Source organism: Malaclemys terrapin, chromosome 3 (genome assembly GCF_027887155.1).
Source record: "Malaclemys terrapin pileata isolate rMalTer1 chromosome 3, rMalTer1.hap1, whole genome shotgun sequence".
NCBI classification, from domain to species: Eukaryota; Metazoa; Chordata; order Testudines; family Emydidae; genus Malaclemys; species Malaclemys terrapin.
In genome coordinates this window covers 90,695,276-90,720,919 of record NC_071507.1, presented here as the reverse complement: position 1 = coordinate 90,720,919, position 25,644 = coordinate 90,695,276, and the positions used below count along the sequence as shown (strand labels likewise).

Below are 25,644 nucleotides of genomic sequence, written 5' to 3'. Positions count from 1 at the left end.
AAAATTATTCTTCTCTGAGCTATTAACGCAGAAGGCTAAGCATTAATGGAACATGTGGGTATGTATGATGGCAATGCTGACTGAAGAATGGTCTGTCTTATTCAGTATCTTCAGGCTAATCCAGCATATCTGAATCAGTGTATGAAAGGTATATTTGTATACAATAAAGTTTGTTTTTCACAGAGTAATGCCCAGATGCTAGCAGGAAGATGTTGAAGAAGAAGAAATGAGGGAAAATAACACTTTATCTTTGTTTTTCTCTAGGTCCTGAACAAGATACTATTTTTATTCTAGTTACTTCCTACCATGAAATTTCTAAAGCAAGAGGTCAAGTAAGACAAGCTGCTTTCCTCTCCTTCTTGCCCTTTTCCTGCGTGAAGGCTCCCTCAGCCTGGTGATTACAAATAAAACCTTACTTTGGGCTATTGTCAGTTTTGGAGCCACTCTCAGCAAAAAAAGAACTTTCATGTGAAAGGCAGCAGACTGTTGTGACCCTGCTAAATGACCTGTTCATCAGGGGGCAGAGACGCTCTGGAAATAATGATTTGCATAGAGATCAACATTCTCATTTTTTTTTCTTCAAGAGTATGACACAGTAGAAATGTATCACCAATGAAATAAGAGCACAGGCACTTAAAAGAACTCATAGACCTCCTGAGTGCTATATTATACTCCAGACAACAGTAATATCTGTCAGCTTGGATATAGTAGAACTGTGTATTGTGCAGGGGTCTCCAAAGGAAGTGAAGTGTGGGGAAAATGACCTGTGAACTGAATCTGAACTTCCTTAAGGAATTGGAACGTGAGACAGTTTTACAGGTCCTGTACCGTGACCAGATGGTGAGAAAAGTGGATGAGGAAAGGATAAGGTATTTGCCTTTTTTTGTACTATGCCACATTTCTCTTTGCTTTCCTCTCTAATCTTATTCCTTCTCTTGTCTGCTGTTAACTAGTATCTTCTTTCTAGTTGGGAAAACTAAGAGGTATCCAGTGTGTCATGGCTTTAACATGCTAGTGGCTCACTATCCTTTAGAGCTGAACAAATACCATGCATTGAATAAACTACTGAATTAATTTAGCTTCTAGCATTCCTAAAAAAAATCAGGCTATCACAAGGGTTACTCCCTCAGTGAAGAGTTTATAGTTAATTCTCTCCCATCACATTCACAGGTGCACATGCATTGTCCCAGTTACAAAGAATGAGTTCAGGTCTTTGACTGATTTATGTCATTTCATCTGTTCCAGGATTCTCACAAGGGGTTTTGGGAACCTCTTCCCAATGCTGAGTGAAGCAGTGTCCCATCCCATATAAATTTTATGCCAAGTGCATTGCATTTACTAGTGTGCAATTTCCTGTCATCACCAGATGGTTTTATTGGCTGAATGAAGAGTTTAAATTTAATTCTCTCTCAGCACCTTCACACAGATATTTGATTTGTAAAGGGTGAGGTTAAATCTTTGTCTAGCTTATTTTGTTTCCTGTATACTAGGGCTCTGACAAGGGTTTTTTGGAACCTTGCAAGCTACTTTGTCAAACAATAACCTACCCCATATAAAACATTCCATTTGGGTTGCTAATATTTACACCTGCAAGTTTAAAATTCTCTGTGTTTGCACACTTGAATGTAGGGCCCTACAGTTTGTTTTCTGCAAGTATTTGCATGATTAAACTTAAATGTCTGTGGAAAGCAAATGCTAATAGGTTGTAAGCAAAGCTGAAACAAATTCATTTTTAAATTTGAGCAAATACAGTATTTGGTATTTACTCAGTTCAACTTTGTATAGTTTCCTGCAGAAGGGTTATGATGTAACGAAACAGGATTCTTAATGTTACTGATCCTTGTCAGAGAAACACTGAACTAAGGTTATGTCTGGTAAGTAAAAGCAACAATTTTCAATTTTTTTGGTTTAAAATGTTTTTTTTTTTTGTAATTTTAAGTCTACACATAATTCAGTTAAATTCACCTTTAGCTGATTCATGTATTTGAGGAAGCTGTTTTTGCAGTTCTCACTCATGAATCAAATTTGCAAAGGGAACCAAATCCAGCTTCTATTTGCATGTGCACAGCTTTGAACACATGATCACTTGCATACATACTTTTTGGCTTCCTATTAAGTGTGCATAATTTGCATGTGCAGACCACCATTTGTAGTAGATTAGAACTCCATTTATGCACACAAGTTGGATTTCATGTACAAGTGATAATGCAAAAAAATACTGTATGCAAATGATTTTAGGCAACTTAAAAATAGAGACCACAATTTGAAGATATGACCTATAAAGTATTATCACTATTGGATACAAACATCAGCTTGTTATTGTACATATTTTTATTTGCTTGGTGGGGACAGGAAATTGAAAATGCAGTTGCAGCAACTTCGGTGGAAGGGGGCAAAAAGTGTAAGCCATGAATACCAGGAAAGATCCTGCGCTCGCTGTCAGAAATCCTTGGGCCTGGTGATGAATAGAGGTGCAGTGTGCAATGGATGCAGTCATCGAGTGTGCTCTGAGTGCCGTGTCTGCCTGAATCCCTACCTGTGGAAATGCACCATCTGTTATGCTCATGGGTGAGAAATTTGACTAGTTTTGTGAAGCCATCTCTGTTATTTGTGGTGTTGAAAGTAATAGTTAGAGAAGCAAATAAAATGCCTAAATTGTTATAATTAAGATAGCATTGACAAGAGTTGAAAGCCTGGAGTGAAATCCTCACCCCATTGAAGTTGATGGGAATTTTGCCATTGACTTCAGTTGAGCTGAAATTTCATCCCTTGTGTTTAGCAAAATGGACAGGTCACAGAGACTCAAAGGTGCATCACTATTTCCTGGGGCTGTGATAGTGTTAGATCTCATAAGGTAGGGCAGGATTTGGTATAGTTGGTTCTTGCATAGAAATTATCTGAAGAAAACCCAGTTACTGCAGGAAGTGATACTGTGATTACCACAGATAGCTCTCTTCCCTCTGAGTCAGTACTGAACCAGTGCATTCCTGCAGGGTACCGGGTATCTTGTGCCATAGGAGGTACCATCTTTTGGATGAGATGTATGACTGAGTTCTTGACTACTTCCTTGTCATTATTTTTCCGAAGGCCCCTATCACAAGAGTAGAGGTATCTCCATTGTGTTTAATAATAATAATAAATAATGTGAAGCCATAGTACATGTAGGTTAAAAAAGTATAACAAATATTAATAACAACATTCTGATGACAAGCGCATATAGTCAGACACAGCCCTAACTTATCTAATTTAAATTTGTTACCTTTTAATTTCATTGCATATCACTTTGTTCTTGTATTACCAGAAAGTGTAAATAAGAATGTTTGATTTACCTTCTCTGTACTATTATATTAAATACCTCCACTGAATACACTCTTATTCATAACATCCTGTCTAAGCTGAATAGTCCAAACAGGGATATTCTGATACATTTCTACCTTTGATGAGAAACATTCTGATGCAGAGTTTTGAAATCAAACCAGCAGTTCTGAAGGTGAAATTCATCCCTGTGCATAGGGCGAGTACTTTAAATAAAATTAATCACTATGAAGGTCAGTATAAGGGCTGTGCACCACTTAAATCCCTCGTTAGACCTCAAATTTAGGTTTAAATAAGAACTCAAGTGGTGCATAGGTCTTGTACTAGCTCTTTGAATAGGGTTGACTATCTGTGAATGGTTGCCAGTTTAAAGTCAGTTTGTGTATCTTGGGTGACAATGCAGACTTTAGGAATGCACAATGAATGTCTTTTCATGTAAACTGTGATTTTTAAACAATGTATTTTGAAATGCATTTATCACAAAATGGGCAAAGTAGTTTGCCCCACATTTGGGGCTAAATAATTATGGGTTTTTTTGGGGGGGAGGAAGGAGGGAAAAGCAGCTTTTGAATTATGAGTTCCAGAACCATCATCTCTACCTCCAAAATGCTTTTCTTTTTAGTGAAAAGGGGATGGATTCATAACTCTTTGTGTGTGTAGGCAACCATAAGTTTCCTACACACAAATGAATCACATTTTTTCTAATTTGTTTTTTAAGATTATTGTTCAGAGGCTAAGTGTTCCAAGTTTTAACATGGAAAAACTCTTTTTATCCCAAAGCAACTAAAAATAGAGGTTTATAATAAAAGTGTCATTTCAGCCATATAAGATCACATCATATCATATCTCATATCATAACTTATTCTGTTATTTATTCATGCATGCAGCAAGACACACACACATAAACATGCCCAGGGAAATCTATTTTTCTGTCTATTGTAGATGTTGAAAAATGATGCAACTTCAGTGAGTGAAATTTACCTTTGAGGAGAGAGCCAGCACAAGGCCCTATCTCCATTTACCTCTCATTTGAGCTCATCACTTAGGTCCTGATCCAAAGCCCATTGGAATCATTGCAGGTTTTTCCATTGACTTTAATGGGCTTTGGTTCAGGACTATAAAGCTTAAGAGATGGATAGGGCTATGTGTGGGCCCTCTGTAATGGGGTAGTTCCACTCAGTGCCCTATGGGAAGAGGAAAGATGTAGAAATGTAGAGTCCGATTTTCAGAGGTACTGAGCACTCATACCTTCTGTTGAAGTCAAGAAAAGCATGTTGACCTCTGAAAATCAGCATCTAAATGACTTCTTGCAGAATCTAGGTCAACAGAAGCTCTGTGTATCTTTGTGATTACAAGTAGAGTGACTGCTTATAAATGATCAAATACAAAACACACTGGTGTATATTTGATAAGCAGTATAATTTAATTATCTTCAGCTTGATTTTTTTTACTCCTGATACTGCCTAGCTCTCAGTTGCTGTTAAAATGTTTTTTCCCCAACAAACCATTGGTATCAGCAACATCACTGATGTTCTTCCTTCCCCACCCTGCTCTTTAGATACTAGTCTCAGATATTCGATTATCTGTGGAGACAAACTTCATGTATCAAACTGAGCATAAGCAATGACAAAAAGGCTATCATAGAATATCAGTTTTGACATTTCAAAAACAAAATAGAAATGTATTTCCCGTGTGCTGTATCTAGATGATTCTAGGTATTACTATGAGTCACACATAAGTGACCAGAAATCAGCCATCATTCTCTGTTCTTGGTCTTGCTCTGATAAGTTTATAAATGTGAGTAGAAGCATCTTTTAACTTCTCATGTGCCCTTTCTCTGTGCATGGCTGAGGGCAAATATCTCTCAAGCAATCCCATTATACCCTTGGCTATGATTTATCACAGGACTACATACATGTCCCCATTTGCTAGATGAACACTGTTAGTCAAATTCAACTCTTAAGTGCTCAGATCCCACCTGTCCAAAGAAAATAAATGTTTAACTGAGGTCGGCATTTGGTTTGCTATATTGTGAGTAGAAAGAGAGCCATACTACAATGTTCCAATGGGGATCTTAACCTCAGAAAGTTTGGGGATGTTCAGATCAGGGATTTTGGGGCTGATCATATTGTTAGTCATGTAATGTATTCAAACGAAATAAATCTGGATTGAATGAATGCTAGATGTAAAGTAACATTTAAATATGTACATCCTGTGGTAGGAAGGAAGCGGTGAACAAGGATAAAGTTATTTATTATGTTATTTGTCTTTCTAAATGAGTGGGCCCCAAATTTTTCAGGGTCGCATCCCCCTTACCCCTGTCCATGTCCCCCATAAAAGCATGATTTTATGGAAAATATGTCTTATTCAAGAAATTTTATATAATTTTTTTATTTTGATGAGATTACAGGTATGGTTGATAAAGGTAACTGTATTGGCATAGTATCAGGGGGTAGCCATGTTAGTCTGTATCCACAAAAACAACAAGGAGTCTGGTGGCACCTTAAAGACTAACAGATTTATTAGGCCATGAGCTTTCGTGGGTAAAAGACCTCACTTCTTCAGATGCATGGCCACCCAAATAAATTTGTTAGTCTTTAAGGTGCCACTGGACTCCTTGTTGTATTGGCATAGTATGGATTTAGACTTCTGTAAGGTGTTTGATTTAGTTTCGCATAACATTCTGATTAAAAAATTAGCATTATACAAAATCAATATATCACATATTAAATGGATTAAAAACTGGCTAATTGATAAACCTCAAAAAATAATTGTAAATGGGGAATTATCATCCAAAGCAGGTGTTTCTAGTGGGCTCTCACAGGGATCTGTTCTTGGTGTAATGCTATTTTGTATGTTTATCAACGATCTAGAAGAAAATAGTAAATCTTTGCTGGCAAAGTGTGCAGGTGATATGAAAATAGGTAAAGTGGTAAAAAATGATAAGGATAGGTCAATTATACAGAGCAGTCTAGATCACTTGGTAAGATGAGTTCATTTGAACAACATACAACACTATAGGTCAGTTACAGGACTGGGGACTCTGTTTTGGAAGCAGTGACTCTGAAATGGACCTAGGGGGTCATGATGAATAACTAACTGAATATGAGCTCCCTGTGTTTTACTGTGGCTAAACTGGCTAATGCAATTCTTGGCTGTATAACTAGGGGGAAATCAAATAGAAAGTTGATATAACTTATGTATACATACGTTTGCTAGAAGCTGGGAATGGGCAACAGGGGATGGATCACTTGATGATTATCTGTTCTGTTCATTCCCTCTGGAGCACCTGGCATTGGCCACTGTCGGGTAATGGGCTAGATGGACCTTTTGTCTGAACCAGTATGGCCTTTCTTATATTCTTATGAACAGCACTGGTGAGACTGCTACTAGAATAGTCTGTCCAGGTCTGATCTCTACACTCCAAAAGGGTGTTGAAAAATTGGAAAGAGTTCAGAAAAGAGCTACAACAATGATTTGAGGTCTGGAAAACTTGCCTTACAGTGGAAGACTTAAGAAGCTCACTCTATGTAATCTATGATATATATATAGCTACATGGGGAGAAGTTCTGATAGCATGGGGCTCTTAAATGTGACACAGGCATAATAATGCCCAGTGGTTGGAAGCTGAAGCTAGATAAATACACGCTAGAAATAAGGTGCACATTTAGAATAGTGAGTGTAATTAACCATTGGATCAAGTTACCTAGTGTTGTGATGGATTCACCATCACTTGACGTCTTTAAGGCAAGATTGGATATCTTTCTAACAAGTATGCTCTAGTCCAACCATAAGATATAGGCTGGAGGCAGGAATTACTCGGTGAAGATCACTGGCCTGTGGTGTGTAGGTCAGACTAGACTGGGGTGGGGAACCTGCGGCTGGATCCGGCCCGTTGCTTCATTTCATCTGGCCCATGGCAAGTCTCCGTGACGCAGGCTGGAAGCCCCAAGCCTTGGCGCCCTCTCCCCCCTCCCCCCACAGGGCTTGAGCCACCAGCGCCAGCTCACCGGGTTGCCAGAAGTCTGGTCGGCTCTGTACCACTCCCAGCATGTCCCTGTGGCCCCTAGGAGCAGGGGTGATCAGGGAAGCTCTGCGTGCTGCCACCGTCCCCAGCGCCGGCTCTGCAGCTCCCATTGGCCGGGAATCGTGGCCAATGGGAGCTGTGGGGGCAGTGCCTGTGGGCGCAGGCAGCATGCACTATGCAGAGCCCCCTTGCCCCTCTGCCGAGGGGCTGAACATGGCAGCCGCTTCTGGGAGCAGCGTGGAGCCCCAACAGGCAGGGAGCCTGCCTTAGCCTCTCTGTGCCACTGACCAGGAGCCGCCTGAGGTAAGCGCCGCTCAACCGGAGCCCGCACCCCAAACCCCCTGCCCCAAGCCGGAACCCCTCCCTGCACCCTAACTCCCTCCCAGACCCCGCATCCCCATACCTCCTCCCACACCCCAACCCCAACCCTGAACATGCTCCTGCACTCCAAATCCCTTGGCCCCAGCCTGGAGCCTCTTCCTGAACCCCAAACCCTTCATCACACTTTGTATCTGATCCACAGCCCAATTAAGTCAATGGTAACCTGTGTGACTTTGGGAAAGTCATTTAGCCTCAGTGTGCCTCAATTCCCCATCTGTAAAATAGCACTGCCCTACCTCACAGGGATTTTGTGAGAATAAATACATTAAAAATTATCAGGCCCTCCAACACTATGATGATGGAGTCTTATAAGGACCTAAGATGGATAGATAAGACTCTTTTAGTGGCTTCAGTAGCTTTGCAGTAGGCTCTCTCTGGATGAATTCTGTTCTACTGTTTCCCCTCTGTAGTCAGTCAGTTCGCCTATTTGTGTGGATCATTCACACAACAGGGGAAAGAAAGATGTTTTGGAAAATGTAGTGTTAAAACCAGAGGACTCAGAAGCAGTTGTATGATCTGAACCAACTTGAAACTTATTGTTTGTTTGAAAAAAAAAGTTCAGATTTCAAGTTGATTGCATTCATTTAAAGCAATCTAAACATTACAGATCAGTATTCCTTTCTCCAGAACTATGGAACCACTGTAACAAGATGCTTACTTTCTTGTAGCAAAAAGCACTTTCTTAACAATCAACAGACAGTAGGATACATGGGTAAAATAAAACTGGATTCTGGCAAGACACTATTATTTCAGTGTTTGCAAACTGTAATAAATTCTGGGTTGTTTTGCTTTCATAGCCATCTAATAGTGATGAAGACCAAAATGAAAGCCATACATTATTGAAAGGAAGCAGGCAAACAAATTATTTAAGATACAAAGGGATAACTCACTATAGTTAGGCTTAGAAGGATTAGCACTGATCAAAACTATAGTTAGGCTTGGCAGAATTTGCTTTTAACTTTTTTATAATTTCAATGGATAATATAGATGTTTATTTTTAAGCATTTTTTTTATTTTTATCTGATTAAATTTTCACACTTGCACAAAATTATGGGTTTTAAGCATCTTTTTCTTCATTTATAGATTTAAATTTTCACACCTGTGGGAAATTATGGGGGGAGTTCAGACAATGGGGGGCAGACAATAATTATTTCTTGATAGTAGACATTGAGGTTCAAAAAAACTGAAGCTTTATAACCATCAAAACACAAATTGTATCACATGTCAAAATTTACAAAGTAAATATCCTGAAATCAAACTTTAATAAGTTCTCAAGCAGTACTTTTCTTACTTTGTCTATCTATAAATTTTGATTATTATTGATGGAAATATTTTTTCTTCAGTTTGTGTGTGTATGGTGAAATAGATGTTTACCTGCATTTACCAATACAAATCTAATCCTTTCAAGCCTAATCATAGCACATTATATGGGTTTAAAGCAGTGTCCAGTACCCCTACTGCCAAATTTTCAGATTCCATTGTCTTAAGTTAAGCACCAAAATCTATGGTTAGACAGGTAAAAAATGGCCTGATTTCAAGAGGAGCTGAACATACTCAATTTCCAATGGAGTAAGTGAAAGTTGCAGGTGTTCAGCTCCTCTGAATACAAAGTCGCTTATTTAGGTGCCTAAAAATGGATCCTAAAACCAAGCTGCAACAAAAGCACACAGAGTCCTAAACATTGTACCATATTTTAAAAGGGAATGAGTTGAGAACCAGAGTGGCAGCCCAACTGCTGCATTTCCTGTCCTTTGTGAATTTCAGTAAGAATTATATATAGTTTTTTGGTTTTGGTTAGTTACAGGCTTTTGAATTTTTCTCAAGGATCTGTCCTTATATGCATTTCATACTCAGTAAACATCACCCATTTGATCTCATGATCCTGATGCATGCAGGTACTGTGCATGACAGTTGCCAGCAGTGCACTAGCTTCTCAAAAGAGGAGCAGGGTAAGGTAAAGGTTTAGGCCATGGCATCACCACACTGTCCACATCAATGAGGAGAGAGTGTGTTGCACCTTCTTCTAGGGTTATGACACTGCAGTGTGTGCTGCTCTTATATAGCCATTCTGACTTACACCTAGGAGCGCACACTACAGTACCTTTACACTCCTTCAAGCTAGGCTATGGCAGAAAACAGCAAGTTAGCCCTAAGGTCCTTATCTGAGGTCATAAATCAAGTCAGGTGCAGAGCTACGAATAGAATCAAGAACTCTTGACTTCCAGTGTGTTGTTCTAAACACTCGATAATACTTACGTCAGCGCAGAACAGTTCTTACTGGGAGACCAAAGCTGATCCTTTGCCCTCAAACTTGGGGTTAGATTGTAGCGATCTCCCATTAGTTGTACTGTACAATTAAGAAGGGTCCCTCTATAGCCTTTGACTGTTAAACAGATTTTTGTCTTAAGTGCACATGTATATGGTCATGAAAATTCATCTTGGAAACTGTGTAAAAGGTTCAAATGTGTGTTGTTTGTTTTTCAGAGACATGAAAGTAAAGACTGGGGAATGGTTCTTTGAGGAACGTGCCAAGAAATTCCCAGCTGAAGGTAATTACTGCAGCAGGCAACAAAGTGGTTTGCGGTGTATAGTCCTCATCTAAGTAATGTACAATACAAAATCTTGATACACTACTTTGTTTCATTTTTAGCCCATTTAGTAGGAGATAGGTCTGAAATAAAGACTAGATCTTGTGGTTTGTGTCTCTACAGTGGGTGTAAGACAGCAGCATGCCTGCCTCTTTGCCTCAAGCATAAACCAGAAGAAGGCCTTAAGTACTTTGGCTGGGTAATATGAAAATATGATAACCATTTTAATTTGAACAATGTGACTGAAATTGTGAGCACCAAATAAGTGTGCACCTTAAGACGAATAAGAAATACAATGGTCTGTGAAATAAATATAGATGCACTAGGTATGTGAACTGCAAGAAGATATCTTGCAGCCTTTTAAGTTAATGGCAAAGTTCCCATTGATTTCAGTAGTGCAATCCTACAAAGAGGACAGGATGGAAGACAATAAAAAGGGGAAATTTACAAACCTACTATGAGACCGTGTTCAGCACATACTAATCTATGGGAACCTAAACCACAACCCATTTGGAACCCAATTATACCATCCCCCTTGTGTAGTGCCCTTCTATGCCACTGGGGACACAAAGTAGCCAACAGGTGTGTGGAGGTGGCAGATCCATCCCCATCCACAGCACTGGAACGCAAAGCAGGTCAGGTGAATGAGGAACATGCTGCATCACCTAAAGGGCTACTGCAGTGTGCACTCTACCCCTGCATTCTGGGGAAAGGATTGTGTTTTATGAGACATAGTCCCTTCTTGAGCTCCCCTGGCGGTCCTGTAGCTTCCCACTTCCCCTAACTGAGACCTGTGTCTAAATGACACAAACTGGACCAGAGTATCCCCATTTTATGACTTTAGATGTAGAAGGAGAAGCCAATAGACACTGGTCCTTAAAATACCACCTCAGGGAGCTCTGTTTATCTGGGAAAACATTAGCAATATAAGAGAAAAAGGACGTTATACATTAAATAAGCAAGCAGTCTTTGAAACAACAGGCATTCACTGAAAGCTGGCATCAAAACAAAGTGAGAAGCTGAGTAATGATACACTTCCTTGCTAAAAATCAGATAACAGCAGTTATTTATAGACTTCACTGAATCCCCTTCTAGATAGAACACACTTCTCAATTTAATAATGTTGGTTGATTCACCTTCTTACGGGCAGTGGAGTTCCAAAAGTTGTTATATGAGCTCATCTCTCTCTCTCTCTCTCTCTCTCTCTCTCTCTTCAGAGGTGGTTGGTGAGAGTAAAGACGTAAATCTAAAAAACCTCTCACAAATACAGAAAAGTGATCTACTTCACATCTCTTTGAGTGCTTGTTCATGTCCATTCCAGTCAGGTGTGTGCGCGTGCATGTGCACGTTGGCCGGAAGATTTTTCCCCTAGCAGCATCAGTCGGGTCGGTCTGGGCGCCCCCTGGAGTCGTGCCCTCATGGCGCCTAATATCTAGCCCTGCCGACCCGCCACCCTTCAGTTCTTTTTTACCTCCAGTGACGGTGGCTGGAACTTCCCTTAGCTCTTGCTCAGCAAGTTCATTCTTTATCTGCTTGTATATAGTTAATTCGTTAGTGTTATTAGAGTTATTAGTGTCTTAGTATAGAGTTTGTTGCCCCCCCACCCCACTCCACTTCCTGGAGCCGTGGTATGCCGCGGTCCCTGGGTTTCAAAAATTGTGTGGTCCGCGCCAAGGGCATGCCAAAGAGTGACCCTCACTTGTCGTATCTACAGTGCCTGGGGGAGACCCATCAGAAAGATCGTTGTAAGATCTGCCACGAGTTCCGTACGAGAACTCTTAAGGAAAGGGAACAGCAGCTCAAGGTGATCCTCATGGAGGCAGTTCTACGGCCCCACTCCAACCCGGGCTCGGGAGACCTGACCCCTACTGCGTCGTCCTCGATGCAGAGCGCCCCGGTGCCGTCGGCGAGCTTGGCACCAAGAAAGGACTCTTCCCGAGACACTCGGCACCAACACGGCTCCTCACGGGGCCCGTCTGATAGTAGGCACCGTTCCCACTCGCCAGTGCCTCAAAAGAAGAAGAAGCCGGATGACAATTCTCCGGCCAAGCCACGAGACGTGCGATCCCAAGTGGGCCACTCCTCAGGATCCCCTGCCGGGGCCGTGTCGACTCCTGCCCAAGTGCAGCAGTCAAGTCCGGCCCTGCCTTGATCATCGGCGCCTACACAGCAGCTGCAGCTCCCGTCAACGCTGGACCCGTACCAGGCTGCTCGGGACCTCTTCCATCTTACGGCACCATTCTCGCCTGCCAGGGAGGAACCCTCAGCGCCGGCGGATCCACGTCCTCCGGTGCATTCGAAGGGGAAGCCAGCTATGATGTCGAGACAATCCACCTTGCCATGTCCCTCAGTGCCTACCACTTGGACAGAGAGCCTACCCTCTCCCTGAGCTCTCAACGTCCGAGACACCGAGGTTCGGCTCCTCCATGGTCTTCAGTGTCTGAGACCTCAGAGTCAGAGTCTGACTCCTATCACTCTGGGAGGAGCAGAAGTCGCAGATCGAGGTCCTGTAGAGACAAGAGAGAGCCCCAGGTGTGGCCTCTGCAGTGGCAGAACCCGCCTCAGTGGCCCTTCTGGACCCCCTGGGCTTTTCACCAGGGTCAGGGAGGAACCCAGGGTCCACACTCTGCGACATCTTCCGTGGCCTCTACCACCTTCATGCCACTTTCCGCTGCGCATCTGCCCTTGGCGCTTACAGTCCTGATGCCTCTGCCTCCGGCTCCATCATCGATTCCGGCACCGTGCTCGACTCCGACCTCAGCACCACCCTTCATGGCATTGACACACCCGTCTCCCACGCCTGACCATTGTCGACGTCGACCTTGATGCAGGCACTGGTGGCCCCGGTGCCAATGGTTGGCACCGGGCCCCCTGCCTCCAGTGGCTACTGTGAGTGTGCTGATGCAGCTCCCTCCAATAGGGCTGATGGCAGCGCCGACGTGTGCTTTGATGTCCACAGCCCTGGCACCATCGATGGCACCACTACCTCCAACGCTGCCCTGAGAGTCACGTGACCCCCCGGGGGTAGATGGTAGGGAGCTTCCACTCCTGGCACACACTTTCTCCTCTTCGTCGCCGGACGAAGCATTGGTGGGGACAGCCATAGCCCCTGCATTAGAGGACAACAGAATGCTACAGCAGTTGCTGCGTAGGGCCGCCCAGGGTCTGGGCATCAAGGCCGAGGAGGTGGTGGAGGAGGCTGATCCCATGGTGGACATCCTAGCACCCTCAGAATTGTCACATATAGCCTTGCCACTTATAAAGACCATTGTGGACACCACTAAGACCCTGCGGCAGATGCTGGCATCCTTGCCTCCTACTGCCAAACTCAACGAGTGGCAGTATTTTGTTCCCTCCAGAGGGTTAGAGCATTGATACTCTCACCCGCTTCCTGACTCCCTGGTGGTCGATGTGGCTAACCAGCATGAGAGACAGGGCTTCCAAGAACCCTCCCCAAAGAATAGGGATGCTAAACATCTAGACCTTGTGGGTAGAAATATGGAGCTTCAAACCACTCGACAGGTGGTTTGCAGCTCCGTATTGCTAACCAACAGGCCATTGTGAGCGGGTACTCTTACAACACCTGTGCAGCAATGACGAAGTTCACTGAGCTCATCCCTTCGGATTCACGAGCGGAGTTCACAGCCTTGGTGGAGGAAAGGAAGCTAGTCTCCCAGGCTTCTCTGCAGGCTGTATTAGACGCTGCAGATGCTGCCACTAGAGTGATGGTGATGGAGGTAGCTTCGAGGTCCAGTGCTTGGCTCCAAGTCTCAGGGTTACCCTACGAGGTCCAGCAAACCATTCAGGACCTCCCATTTGAGGGCGAGATTCTGTTTTCTGGAAAGACAGACAAGCAGCTGCACAGCCTGAAAGACTCCTGAGCCACCCTCAAATCCTTGGGCCTGCACACCCCCGCCACGCAGCAGAGACACTTCCACCCACAACCTCCTCAAAGGTTCTAGCAGCAGAGCCGACAGGACGGTTCTTGGAGGAGGAACAGGAGTGGCAGGAGAAGGCAACACCCTTCCTCAACTCAGGGCTCTGGCCATCCCAAACCACCCTCTGGTCCTAAACCAGCCTTTTGAAGGTACGGTCGAGGACGGCGCACCAGATCACAGACTGGATCTAACCCGCCTTACCTTTTCCTCCCGACTATCCCCTTTCTACCGTGCATGGTCCCATATCACCTCGGACCGCTGGGTGCTTCACATGGTAGAGAGGGGGTACTCCATCCAATTCTGTGCCCTCCTGCCCTTCCACCCTCTTTCCCCATCCGTCTGCAGGGACCCTTATTACGAGCAACTTCTCGTTCAGGAAGTGCAGTTGCTCCTATCACTAGGGTCAGTAGAGGAGGTTCTTCTTCGAGTGTTTGTGGAGCCCCTGGAGTGGTGCCTTCATGGCGCTGGATATATACCCCAGCCGACCCAGCGCCCCCTCAGTTCCTTCTTACTGCCCGTGACGGTCGTTGGAACTGTGTAGCGCGGCATAGCTGTCCTCCACTCTCCCTAGCTTTTACTTCCCGGTTTAGTTAATTGTTCTAGTTCTTAATAGTTATATAGTTAGTGTAGTTTTGATAGTTGTAGAATTAGTTTTGTAAGTGAAGTTAGCGGGCTGGAAGAGGTCCGTCCCCCTTCCTCCCTGCGTGCCGCCCGGGCTCATGCCCAAGGCTCTGGGTTTTAAGCCATGCTCAGCCTGTTCGAAGCCTATGCCAACGGGAGACCCCGCACGACTCTTGTTTAAAGTACCTCGGGGAGTCTCACCAGGCCGAAAAGTGTAAGATCTGTAAGGCTTTCAGGCCTCGAACTAAAAAGGAGCAGGACTTTAGACTCAAGCAGCTCCTTATGGAGGCAGCCCTCAGCCTGGATCCTCCTTCGGCACGCCAAGTTCCGGCACCAAGTGCCTCGGTGTACAGTGCTCTGGCGGCGACTTCAAGTACTGCACCACAGGGAGACTTGGATAGAGACCCACAGCACCGGTCCTCGCCGGCACCGCGTCCAGCACAAGCACCTCGGCGCCTCCCCAGGACAGAAGAGACCTCGCAAGCCGGAGGGGGCTGCCTCCCAACAACAGACACCGGTACCCCCTTTGACAACCTCGGATTCGCGTCCGGCACCGGAGCGACTGAGAGTACAGGCGCCGATATCGGCACCATTGACTCGGGCACCGAGGGAAGGGCCGTTGAGTCTGGCATGGACTGGCTCCCCGACCCGCACCGTGGTTGAGCCCTGACTTCCATCGATGCCAGAGATGTTTGCAACGGCGAGGGACCTCATTGCCCTTACAGAAGCGGCATCAGCTCAGGCTACGGCACCGCATCTCACCCATGTGGTACAGTCTAGGGGCAAGCCAGCCCTAATACGTCCACCATCTCCGAGCGTGGACACTCGGCACCACTCCCGATCTCGGAGCAGGTCCCGGCGCTGCTCGCAGTCCCGGCGCCATTCTCTATCACGGCACCAGTCGTACTCGCAGCCCAGATCTTACTCCCAGTACCGTTCCGCCTCGTGGCACCGCTTCGGACCTCGGTATCGTTCGGGCTCCCGACGCCGCTCCCGGCACCGGTCAGAGCACTGATCCCATTTGAGAAACCGCTCCTGGCATCGCTCCCACAGGCGGTCTTCACACAGGGCGAGGGCTTCTATTCCCGGTACTTCCTAATACCAAAAGCCAAAGCCAACCTCAGGCCTATCCTGGATCTGCGTGAGCTCAACAAGTTCATGAAGAAACACATCGCAGTCGCTCAGAACCACAGGAAGTTCCTCAGGTTTGTGGTCAGTGGTTCCCACTACCAATTTACTGTTCTCCCATTCGGCCTGTCAGCAGCACCCCAAGTATTCACCAAATGCATGGCAGTCGTCGCCACTTTTCTGCGGAGATAACAGGTACAGATATTTCTGTACCTCGACGACTGGCTGATCAAAGGCCGCTCCAGGACAGGTGGAAACTCAGGTCGCGTTTATCAAAGCCACTTTTGACAACCTGGGTCTGCTCCTAAACAAAGAAAAATCAACTCTGTCCCCCATCCAGAGGATAGAGTTCATGGGGCAGTATTGGACTCGACCCAAGCCAGGGCATTCCTCCCACAGGCAAGGTTTCAAGCCCTCAACGACATGATCCAGAGAATCACTCAGTTTCCTACCACTACTGCGAGAAACTGCCTGAGGCTTCTTGGGCACATGGCAGCCTGTATGTATGTGGTACAGCACGCCAGACTCAGGCTTCGGCCACTACAGACATGGCTTGCACCAGTCTATAGACCAGCCCAGGACAGCTTGGACAGGATCGTGACTCTGCCTTGCCCTGTCCTTGATTTGTTCCAGTGGTGGATCGACACTCAGGAGGTGTGCTCAGGGGTCCCCTTTGCTGTCCCACAGCCATCCCTTTCATTGGTGACGGACTCATCGGATTTGGGCTGGGGAGCTCATCTGAGGGATCACAAGACCCAAGGCCTCTGGTCGCAAGCAGATCTGCGCCTCCACATCAATGTCAGAGAGCTCAGAGCGGTGCGCTTAGCGTGTCAGACATTCCGCCCTTACCTAACCGGCCAATGTGTATCAGTCATGACGGACAATATGGCTGCAATGTTCTATATCAACAAACGGGGGTACACGCTCCTCTCCCCTGTGCCAGGAAGCCCTCATGCTATGGGACTTCTGTGTAGAACATTCAGTCAACCTCTAGGCGTCATACATCCCTGGGATTCAGAACGAGCTGGCGGACCACCTCAGCAGGTCATTCCGCAGCCACGAGTGATCCCTTCGCCCGGACATCACAAGTTCAGTCTTCCAGAGTGGGGATTTCCCCTGATCGACCTCTTCTCCACGCGAGCAGCAGGAAGTGCCAGCAGTTCTGCTCCTTCCAGAACCACAGCTCGGGCTCCACAATGGATGCGTTCCTCCTCCATTGGGGAGGAGCTCTCCTATACGCCTTCCCGCCGATACCACTCGTTCACAAGGGCCTGCTCAAGATCCACAAAGATCATGCTTGGGTCAGACTGATAGTGCTGGCCTGGCCTCATCAGCATTGGTACACATCTCTCCTAGACATGGTTATGGGAGCCCCGATTACCTTGCTGCTCTTCCCATATCTTCTCACAGAGGCTCACTGACCTCTCCAACACCCAAACCTGCAGTCGCTCCATCTCACAGCGTAGAAACTCCAGGGTTGAATCCGTCGGAGCTTTCCTGTTCAGACCAGGTTAGACAGGTCCTCCTTGGCAATAGAAAACCCTCAACGAGGGCCACGTACCTTGCCAAGTGGAAGAGATTTTCTGGTCGGTGCAGCCTGACTCGCCCCCGATGCTAGCCTCAGTGTCGCATATTCTGGATTACCTTCTATATCTGAAACAGGAGGGTCTCTTGTTACCTTCTATAAGAGTGCACTTGGCTGCCATCTCAGCATTCCACCCAAGCGTACAGGGCCACTCGGTTTTTGCCAACCTCATGGTCAGCCGCTTCCTAAAGGGGCTCGATAGGCTGTACCCGCATGTTTGCCAACTGGTTCCTGCCTGGGACCTCAAATTGGTCCTTTCTAGACTCATGGGGCACCACTTTGAGCCTTTAGCAACATGCTCCCTGCTCTACCTCTCCTACACGGTCGCGTTCCTGGTGGTGATATCCTTGGCCAGGAGGGTGTCTGAGCTCAGGGCCCTGACTTAAAGTCTGCCCTACACCGTGTTCTTTAAGGATAAAGTTCAGTTCAGGTCCCACCCTGCTTTCCTCCTGAAGGTTGTGTCGCATTTCCACATCAACCAGGACATTTTCCTTCCAGTTTTCTACCCTAAATCTCATTCTAACAACAGGGAGCAGAGACTCCACACTCTGGACGTCCGCAGAGCGCTTGCTTTCTACATTGAGAGAATGAAACCATTCAAGAAGTTGGTCTGGCTCTTCGTGGCAGTGGCAGACAGGAGGTTTCGGTCCAGTGCATTTCATCATGGATAATGGCCTGTATGAGCGAGTGCTACAACCTGGCAGGGGTTCCCGCGCCTTCGATCACAGTGCACTCTACCAGGGCACAGGCTTCATAGACGTTGTGCCTGGCTCAAGTTCCTGCCCAGGAAATCTGCAGAGCGGCGACATGATCTTCCATACACACCTTCGCCGCACACTATGCAATCACCTGGCAGGCCAGAGACGATGCAGCCTTCGGAAGAGCAGTACTCCAATCAGTGGACAGCTCCAACCCCACCTTCTGAATTTGGCTTGAGAGTCACCTGATTGGAATATACACAAACAAGCACTTGAAGAAGAAAAAACGGTTACTCACTTCTCATAACTGTTGTTCTTCAAGATGTGTTGTTCATGTCCATTCCAATACACAACCTCCTACCCTTCTGTCGGAGTAGCCGGCAAGAAGGAACTGAAGGGGTGGCAGGTCGGCAGGGCTCTATATTAGGTGCCTTGAGGGCGCGACTCCAGGGGGTGCCCAGGCTGACCCGACAGATGCTACTAGGGGAAAAATCTTCCAGCGAACGTGCACATGCGCGCGCGCACACCTGATTGGAATGGACATGAACAACACATTTCAAAGAACAAGTTACGGAAGTGAGTAACTGTTTTTTCTCAGACATTGGGCCTGGTCCTGCAGGGTGCTGAGTGCTCTCAGTTCCCAATGAAGTAAACTGTGGTTGATGACATTCATCACCTTTCAGGATCAGGTCTCTGTGGATAACTGAAACACTGCATTGTGCTTAGTTATGCATCTTCCAAGAGTGTAGGAACAGAGCCCTCTTTTGGCTTGATAGCGTAATGCAAGATTAGTTGTTCACTGTATAAGGTTAATTTACTAGCATATACTATCGCTAACATTTTTATTCTTTCCATGTTATAGGTTTTTAAAAAAATGAAATGCAATACTGGTATACAGCTTCTCCTGTTAATATTTTAGCAACTTAAACAACCAACCTTCATAAAAGCAATTAGCTGCTTTTACTAAATAGTAAATTACAGTAGAACCTCAGAGTTACGAACACCTTGGGAATGGAGGTTGTTTGTAAGACTGAAATGTTTGTTATTCTGAACAAAACATTACGGTTGTTCTTTCAAAAGTTTACAACTGAATGTTGACTTAATACTGCTTTGAAACTTTACTATGCAGGAGAAAAACGCTGCTTTTAACCATCTTAATTTAAATGAAACAAGCACAGAAACAGGTTTCAGAGTGGTAGCCATGTTAGTCTGTATCAGCAAAAAGAACAGGAGTACTTGTGGCACCTTAGAGACTAACAAATTTATTTGAGCATAAGCTTTCGTGGCTAAAACCCACTTCATCGGATGCTCAAATAAATTTGTTAGTCTCTAACGTGCCACAAGCACAGAAACAGTTTCTTTACCTTGTCAAATCTTTTTTTTTTAAAACTTTCCCTTTATTTTTTTGAGTAGGTTATGTTTGACGGAGTACTGTACTGTATTTGATTTTTTGTCTCTGTTGCTGCCTGATTGTGTACTTCCGCTCCAAATGAGGTGTGTGGTTGACTGGTCAGTTTGTAACTTGGGTGTTCTTAACTCTGAGGTTCTACTGTAATGGGCTAAAGAGGCATTTAAAGCTGCAATAAACCAAGATACCGGACATTACTCACTGATAATTGTCCTTACAGTCAACTGAGCATCAAATTCAGGACACTTGGTAAACTTTATAACATTAAGAAAAAATGATTATTACCACCAAACCCAACTGTTAAAAGGTGTTACCTCATCGATTATTATAGTCTTCTGCAACAGACCACAATACCCACATTGCTCTTAGAGCAATATTACTAGTGACATACTGACATTGCTAACAGTGACTTAGCAATGAGCCAGTTACTTGCTATTTTCCACTTATTAAATGAATTTAGTTTACAACTTTTGTCTGTTTGTAATTTTTATTACTCTAATTGTTCGTGATTGATAAAGCACGTATGATTGTTGTTCTTAATGCCTTGTGATTGGTCATCTAAGTCATGTGGCATTGTTTCTGCTCCCTGATTGGATGACCCAAGCTTTATACACAGTCTCTTTTTTGTTTGTGAGTCATTGGTGCATATTCATAATTGTTCAAATGTATTGTGTGAAAAATGAAAAGACCTTTTCAAAATCACATTGGAAGTGCTTTCATGGGTATTGCTTTTCTGAATGTTCATTTGCACTACTTTTCACAGTGCTTATGTTTTATAGGTCATATTTACTTCTGTGCATTGGTCAGCACAAGGCCTATGCACTACTCAAGTCCCATTTATGTCCACTTAGAACTCTAGAGACGGAGGATGGTCTAGTAGTAGTTAGCCTCGGACTTGGAGACCCTGGTTCAATTCCCTGCTCTGCCACAGATGTCCTGTGTGACCTTTGGCAAGTCACTTAGATCTGTGCCTCAGGCCAGTTCTACACTGCAGACCTATGTCAATATAACTACATTGCTCAGGGGTGTGACATAACTACTGCCTCTCAGAGAGGTGGATGGGAGAGCTCTCTCCCATTGGTGAAGGAGCATCTTCACTTAAGTGCTGATCCTGCATTTTAAGTGTAGACCTGCCCTCTGTTTCCCATCTGTAAAATGGGGATAATAGTACTTCCCTGCCATGCAAGAGTGTGAGGATAAATACATTAAAACGTTTTGAAGTACTCAGATACTATGGTGATGGGGATCATATAAGTATCTTAGATAGATAGGCCCAGTATCTGGGAATCAGATAAGATTACTTTTCTGTATTTATGAGCAGTTTTTCACAGTCAAGCTGGAAATGCATCTTAAGTGGGGTCCTGCAGGGATCAGTCTGGGGTCTGGTTCTGTTCAATATCTTCATAAATGATTTAGATAATGGGCATAGAGCATACACTTATAAAATATGCGGATGATACCAAGCTGAGATGGGTTGCAAATGCTTTGCAGGATAGGATAAACATTCAAAATGATCTGGACAAACTGGAGAAATATCCTGAAGTAAATAGGCTGAAATTCAATAAGGACAAATGCATTTAGGAAGGAAAATCAATTGCACATGTACAAAATGGGAAATAACTGCCTAGGAAAGAGTACCATGGAAAGAGATCTGGGAGTTGTAGTGGATTGCAAGCTAAATATGAGTCAACAGTGTCACTGTTGCAAAAAAAGCAAACATCCTTCTGGGATGTATTAGCCGGAGTGTTGTAAGCAAGACATCAGAATTAGTTATTCCACGCTACTCTGTGCTGATAAGGCCTCACCTGGAGTATTGTGTCCAGTTCTGGGCACCACATTTCAGGAAGGAGCTGGACAAATTGGAGAAAGTCCAGAGGAGAGCAACAAAAATGATTAAAGGTCTAGAAAACATGACCTATGCAGAAAGATTGAAAAAATTGGATTTGTTTAGTCTGGAGAAGAGAAGACTGAGAGGGGACACGATAACAGTTTTCAAGTACATAAAAGGTTGTTACAAGGAGGAAGGAGAAAAATTGTTCTTGTTAACCTCTGAGGATAGGACAAGAAGCAATGGGCTTAAATTGCACCAAGGAAGGTTTAGGTTTGACATTAGGAAAAACTTCCTGTCTGGGTAATTAAGCACTGGAACAAATTGCCTACAGAGGTTGTGGAATCTACGCCATTGGAAGTTTTTAAGAATAGGTTAGACAATCACCTGTCAGGAATGGTCTAGTTATTACACAGTCCTTCCTTGAGTGCAGGAGACTGGATTAGATGACCTCTTGAGGTCCCTTGCAGTCCTACACTTCTATGATTAATATCTTTAGTCTTGCCAAACTACCTCTGAAGAGAGGGTGAGGTAAGCTAATAAAACAGTTTTTGGCTTAGGTGGGATTTAAATGGTGCTTAGGGCTTGTGGGGGCCTGTTGCACAGAGTTTAATTTCACCTATAGTGATTTACATCCTCACAAGCTTTTATATATTTACCGGTAGTCCAGTGCCTGAAAGCACTTTGATTCTGAAAAGTGTTATCTAAGTGCTAATGACTGTTATTGCTACAAAATGACCTTTACATTATTTTCTTGCTTCATAGGTAGACACGAAACAGCTGGTGCAAAGCTCTTGAAATCTTATCAGAAACTGAGGTAAGACTTGTAGAAGGACAAATTGTCCTAGGGAACTGAGACTACAATACAATGAACCTATTTTATAATACAAAACAGCTTGCTGCTTAAGTTTTCTGATTACCAAGACGGCAAATCTCAAGATTTTAAAAAGTTTGGAATGCAATTAGTAGTACTATAGAAAGATTGTCCTCTTTTTGGCTTTGTGCATTCTATAGAAAGAGGTTGGAGTACAGTAGAAAGAATCCTACTTTTAGCTGGACAGTTTCCTTGCTTTAATTTATTGGAAATTCAGGGAAGCATACAGTATTTTGCTGTGATCTTTTTCTCCAGTGCTTTTCACATTTACAGGCTCTGTTTAAAAGATATGGGTTGAAAATCATTGCAGGAAAAATAGTAGTGGTACAAACATGCAGTAAACTGACTGGAGATTTTGCCTATTGTTATTTTTTAAGTAAATATAAGACAGAAAGGTCCCTGTTTGTCAAGGTGCACCTAAGTGTATGCAGTGTATATTCTGTTAAAGGAATCTTGTTCCTTTAAAAGTGAGTAAATAAGAATAGATACAAATCATAGGCCAAACTGAGGCTTTCTGGTGGGTCATAGGTGCATCACCAGAGAACCTGTGAATGGTCAGATACAATGGTGAGGATGACCATATAAGTACCTAGATAGAACAGAGTAGAAGCACAGGGGAAGTGCATTGTCTGCTTGGGGGTTTTGATTGTGGTAGGAGTACAGGATCAAGGGGCAGATCACTGCTCCTGGTCTGGCCCCTTTATGCTGCATGAAGGTGCTGGGGTGGAATACAAGTGCTCTAAAAGCCCCAATTCCAGCCGGGGTGGATCCCTCCAGCACAGGAACCATGGAAGATGGCCATAAGGCTGATTTCTGAGGATCCTCTCACAACCTGTGGCAGGAAGATGCATGCACGCTGGAGTCAGTGGGGGAGTGCCGGGGGGAGGCGGGGATACAGTATGCACTGGTGACCATAGAGCAGTCCAAGGAAGCTGCAGTGACTTAAATAGGCCCTAAGGTCTGTCTAAATTATACTGGCTGGAGCAGCTGAGGATCTGGAGGGTGCAAAGCCATTTTAGCCTCCACTCCTGTGGCTTCAAGTTCTTTGCTGAGCCTGTAAGAAGCGTAGCACAGACTCACCCAAGATCTTTAGGTTGCAGGAGAGAGGTGGCTCCTTTGACGAAAGAGAAGAAACAAAGAAAGAGGTTGGGAAAGCTGTAAATATTAGAGTCTTGTGACAAATATGTTAATTGTTTCTTTTCTCCTAACTTCCTAGTAAAATTTCTGTGGTTCCTCCTACTCCCCCACCTTTCACTGAAACCACCGGGAGAAACACCGCAATGGTAATGTTTTTATGTGCAGATATTTAAGAGCTCTTTCAGTGGAAATGGCCGGCCGCAGAAGTGTAGCAAATAGCAACAACTCGTAATATTGTTTAGGAATTTGTTGCAATATAAATGATGCTTTTCTTTCCTTTGTCTCATTCCTTTTTCTGAGGCGTTGGTCTCTTAGGGACATATTAGATTAGTCACCAACTTTTTAGTGCACATTATGTAGCCATTTGTAATGAAAACTTTGCATGTGTTGTTTGTATAAATGAGCGAAGAGCAGAATGATTTTGATGTTTGCAATTTCATCACAGTTTCTAGCAGGTGGATTATTAGGACCGGATCCAAAATCCATTGAAATCAATTGGAAGACTACCATTGACTTCACAGGGCTCTGGATTAGGCCCTGGTGCCCTAATTCAGCAGCCCTTCCCTGCTCAGGAAAGCACTTAAGCACATGTTTAATTTTATACACATGCTTAAATCCCATTGATTTTGATGAAAAATTTTGACTAGCTCTACTTCCAATCCTTGTGAGGATCCTCTGAATCCGCACTGCCAGAAGCATTACAACAGCTCTAAGATTAATAAGACTCTTTCTTACCTTAATTTAAATGCAAACAATACTATAAAAAATTAATCAGCTATGTCATTTGCTTAGATTTATGAAAGCAATATGGAAATTGCCTGCAGAGTTTTCTGCTGGTAGATGCAAAAGAACTCAGTTGAAAGAGCCACCCCCTTCCCCAGCCAAATACTTTCGTGCTAATATTTACATGTAGTGCAAAAATACGTGCTTATAAATGCTACAGAAATGATAGCTCTGTGCAATCTTACACACATGCTATTTTTTGCAATTTCTAAACGCGTGTGACATGGGAAGCTTTGAAAACACAGTTCTTTATTTTATCTCTTAATTTTTTTTTCTTTCAATTGCAGGAAATCAGCCAATCTAAAAGTTTTAATAAGTCTGTGGAAAACTTGTTTCTGTCTCTTGCCACAAATATGAAAAGTAAGTGTCCTTCAGTGCTTTGCCATTTAAATTTGAGCCACGAGTGGTTACAAGTGAAGGGTCTGTTAGTGACTGCTGCTAGGACCAACAAATAGTTACAAGGCATGTCTAATTTTCCATCAGAATTCCCTCTAATGTTTTAACAAGCTGAGCAACTGATGATTCCAGCTGAGCACTCTCTCTTTTCTTGCTAAGTAGCAAAAAGACTATTTATGAAGGTGTTTTTTTTTTAAACAAATGTAACAGTTCAGATATGTGCTGATAAAACCTGAAAATACTGCAGCAAACTCAACTATTGTGGCGTGGAATATGCCAACTTTCTATTGTGGTAACCGCGATATTATCCATCTTCCCCTCCCCAAGTGAACTTGTCACAGATTGCCCTTCTTTGATCACTCTCAGAAGGAAGGATTTAGTATTGTCTTTCTCTTTCCTTTCAGTTTTTTTTTAAAAACCTCTCCCTTCTCCCTCTCCCTCATTCTAGCTTCCTGTCAGTGTATGTGTTTTTAAAAGTCATCCTCTCCCGTCAGTTCATCTTTAATCCTGATATTCTTTGTCCTCCTCATTTTCCTCTTTCACTTATTGCTATTCTGTTCTTCAGTAACTTTAGAGGGCAAGTTTAGGCTTTGGATACATATATGGAACAACCTGCACCTACTGGAGGGCAGAATTTGGCCCTATGTGCATAACAAAAGGGAGCAGTAGCCAGAAGAGAACAAGCTCTGACCCTTATGAAGACCAGAGACCCCACAATTAGCATATATTTTTACTAATCTGCTGCCTGCTGCAGAGACTGGGGGCAGTTGTAAATTTTGTCCCTCATGGCTAGAGTAATATCCTTATCCCAAAGATTATAAAATGAGACTAGACCTGAGTAACTTGGCACTAGTCTCTTGCCTCCTCTCTGTTGTCTTTCCTCTTAATCACTCCTTTCTAATGAGGAGTCCTCATTGTTTTTGCTGATACAGACTAA

General features: G+C 44.1%; 1 protein-coding gene across 3 annotated transcripts in view; it reads left to right on the top strand.

Annotated features, from left to right (window-relative positions):
* SYTL3 (synaptotagmin like 3) overlaps nucleotides 1–25,644 on the top strand; it is a 75,041-nt gene that overhangs the window by 26,532 nt on the left and 22,865 nt on the right. Inside the window, exons 4-9 of one of the 3 annotated variants that reach the window (XM_054021467.1) lie at nucleotides 265–869; nucleotides 2,353–2,568; nucleotides 10,208–10,272; nucleotides 22,283–22,334; nucleotides 23,608–23,674; nucleotides 24,599–24,671. In XM_054021467.1, the coding sequence (XP_053877442.1) occupies nucleotides 760–869; nucleotides 2,353–2,568; nucleotides 10,208–10,272; nucleotides 22,283–22,334; nucleotides 23,608–23,674; nucleotides 24,599–24,671 (583 nt within the window). In that variant the 5' untranslated portion in view covers nucleotides 265–759. Of the gene's footprint in view, nucleotides 1–264; nucleotides 870–2,352; nucleotides 2,569–10,207; nucleotides 10,273–22,282; nucleotides 22,335–23,112; nucleotides 23,253–23,348; nucleotides 23,537–23,607; nucleotides 23,675–24,598; nucleotides 24,672–25,644 lie in introns of those variants that run through there. The other 2 variants (XM_054021468.1, XM_054021469.1) reach the window with 2 other exon arrangements.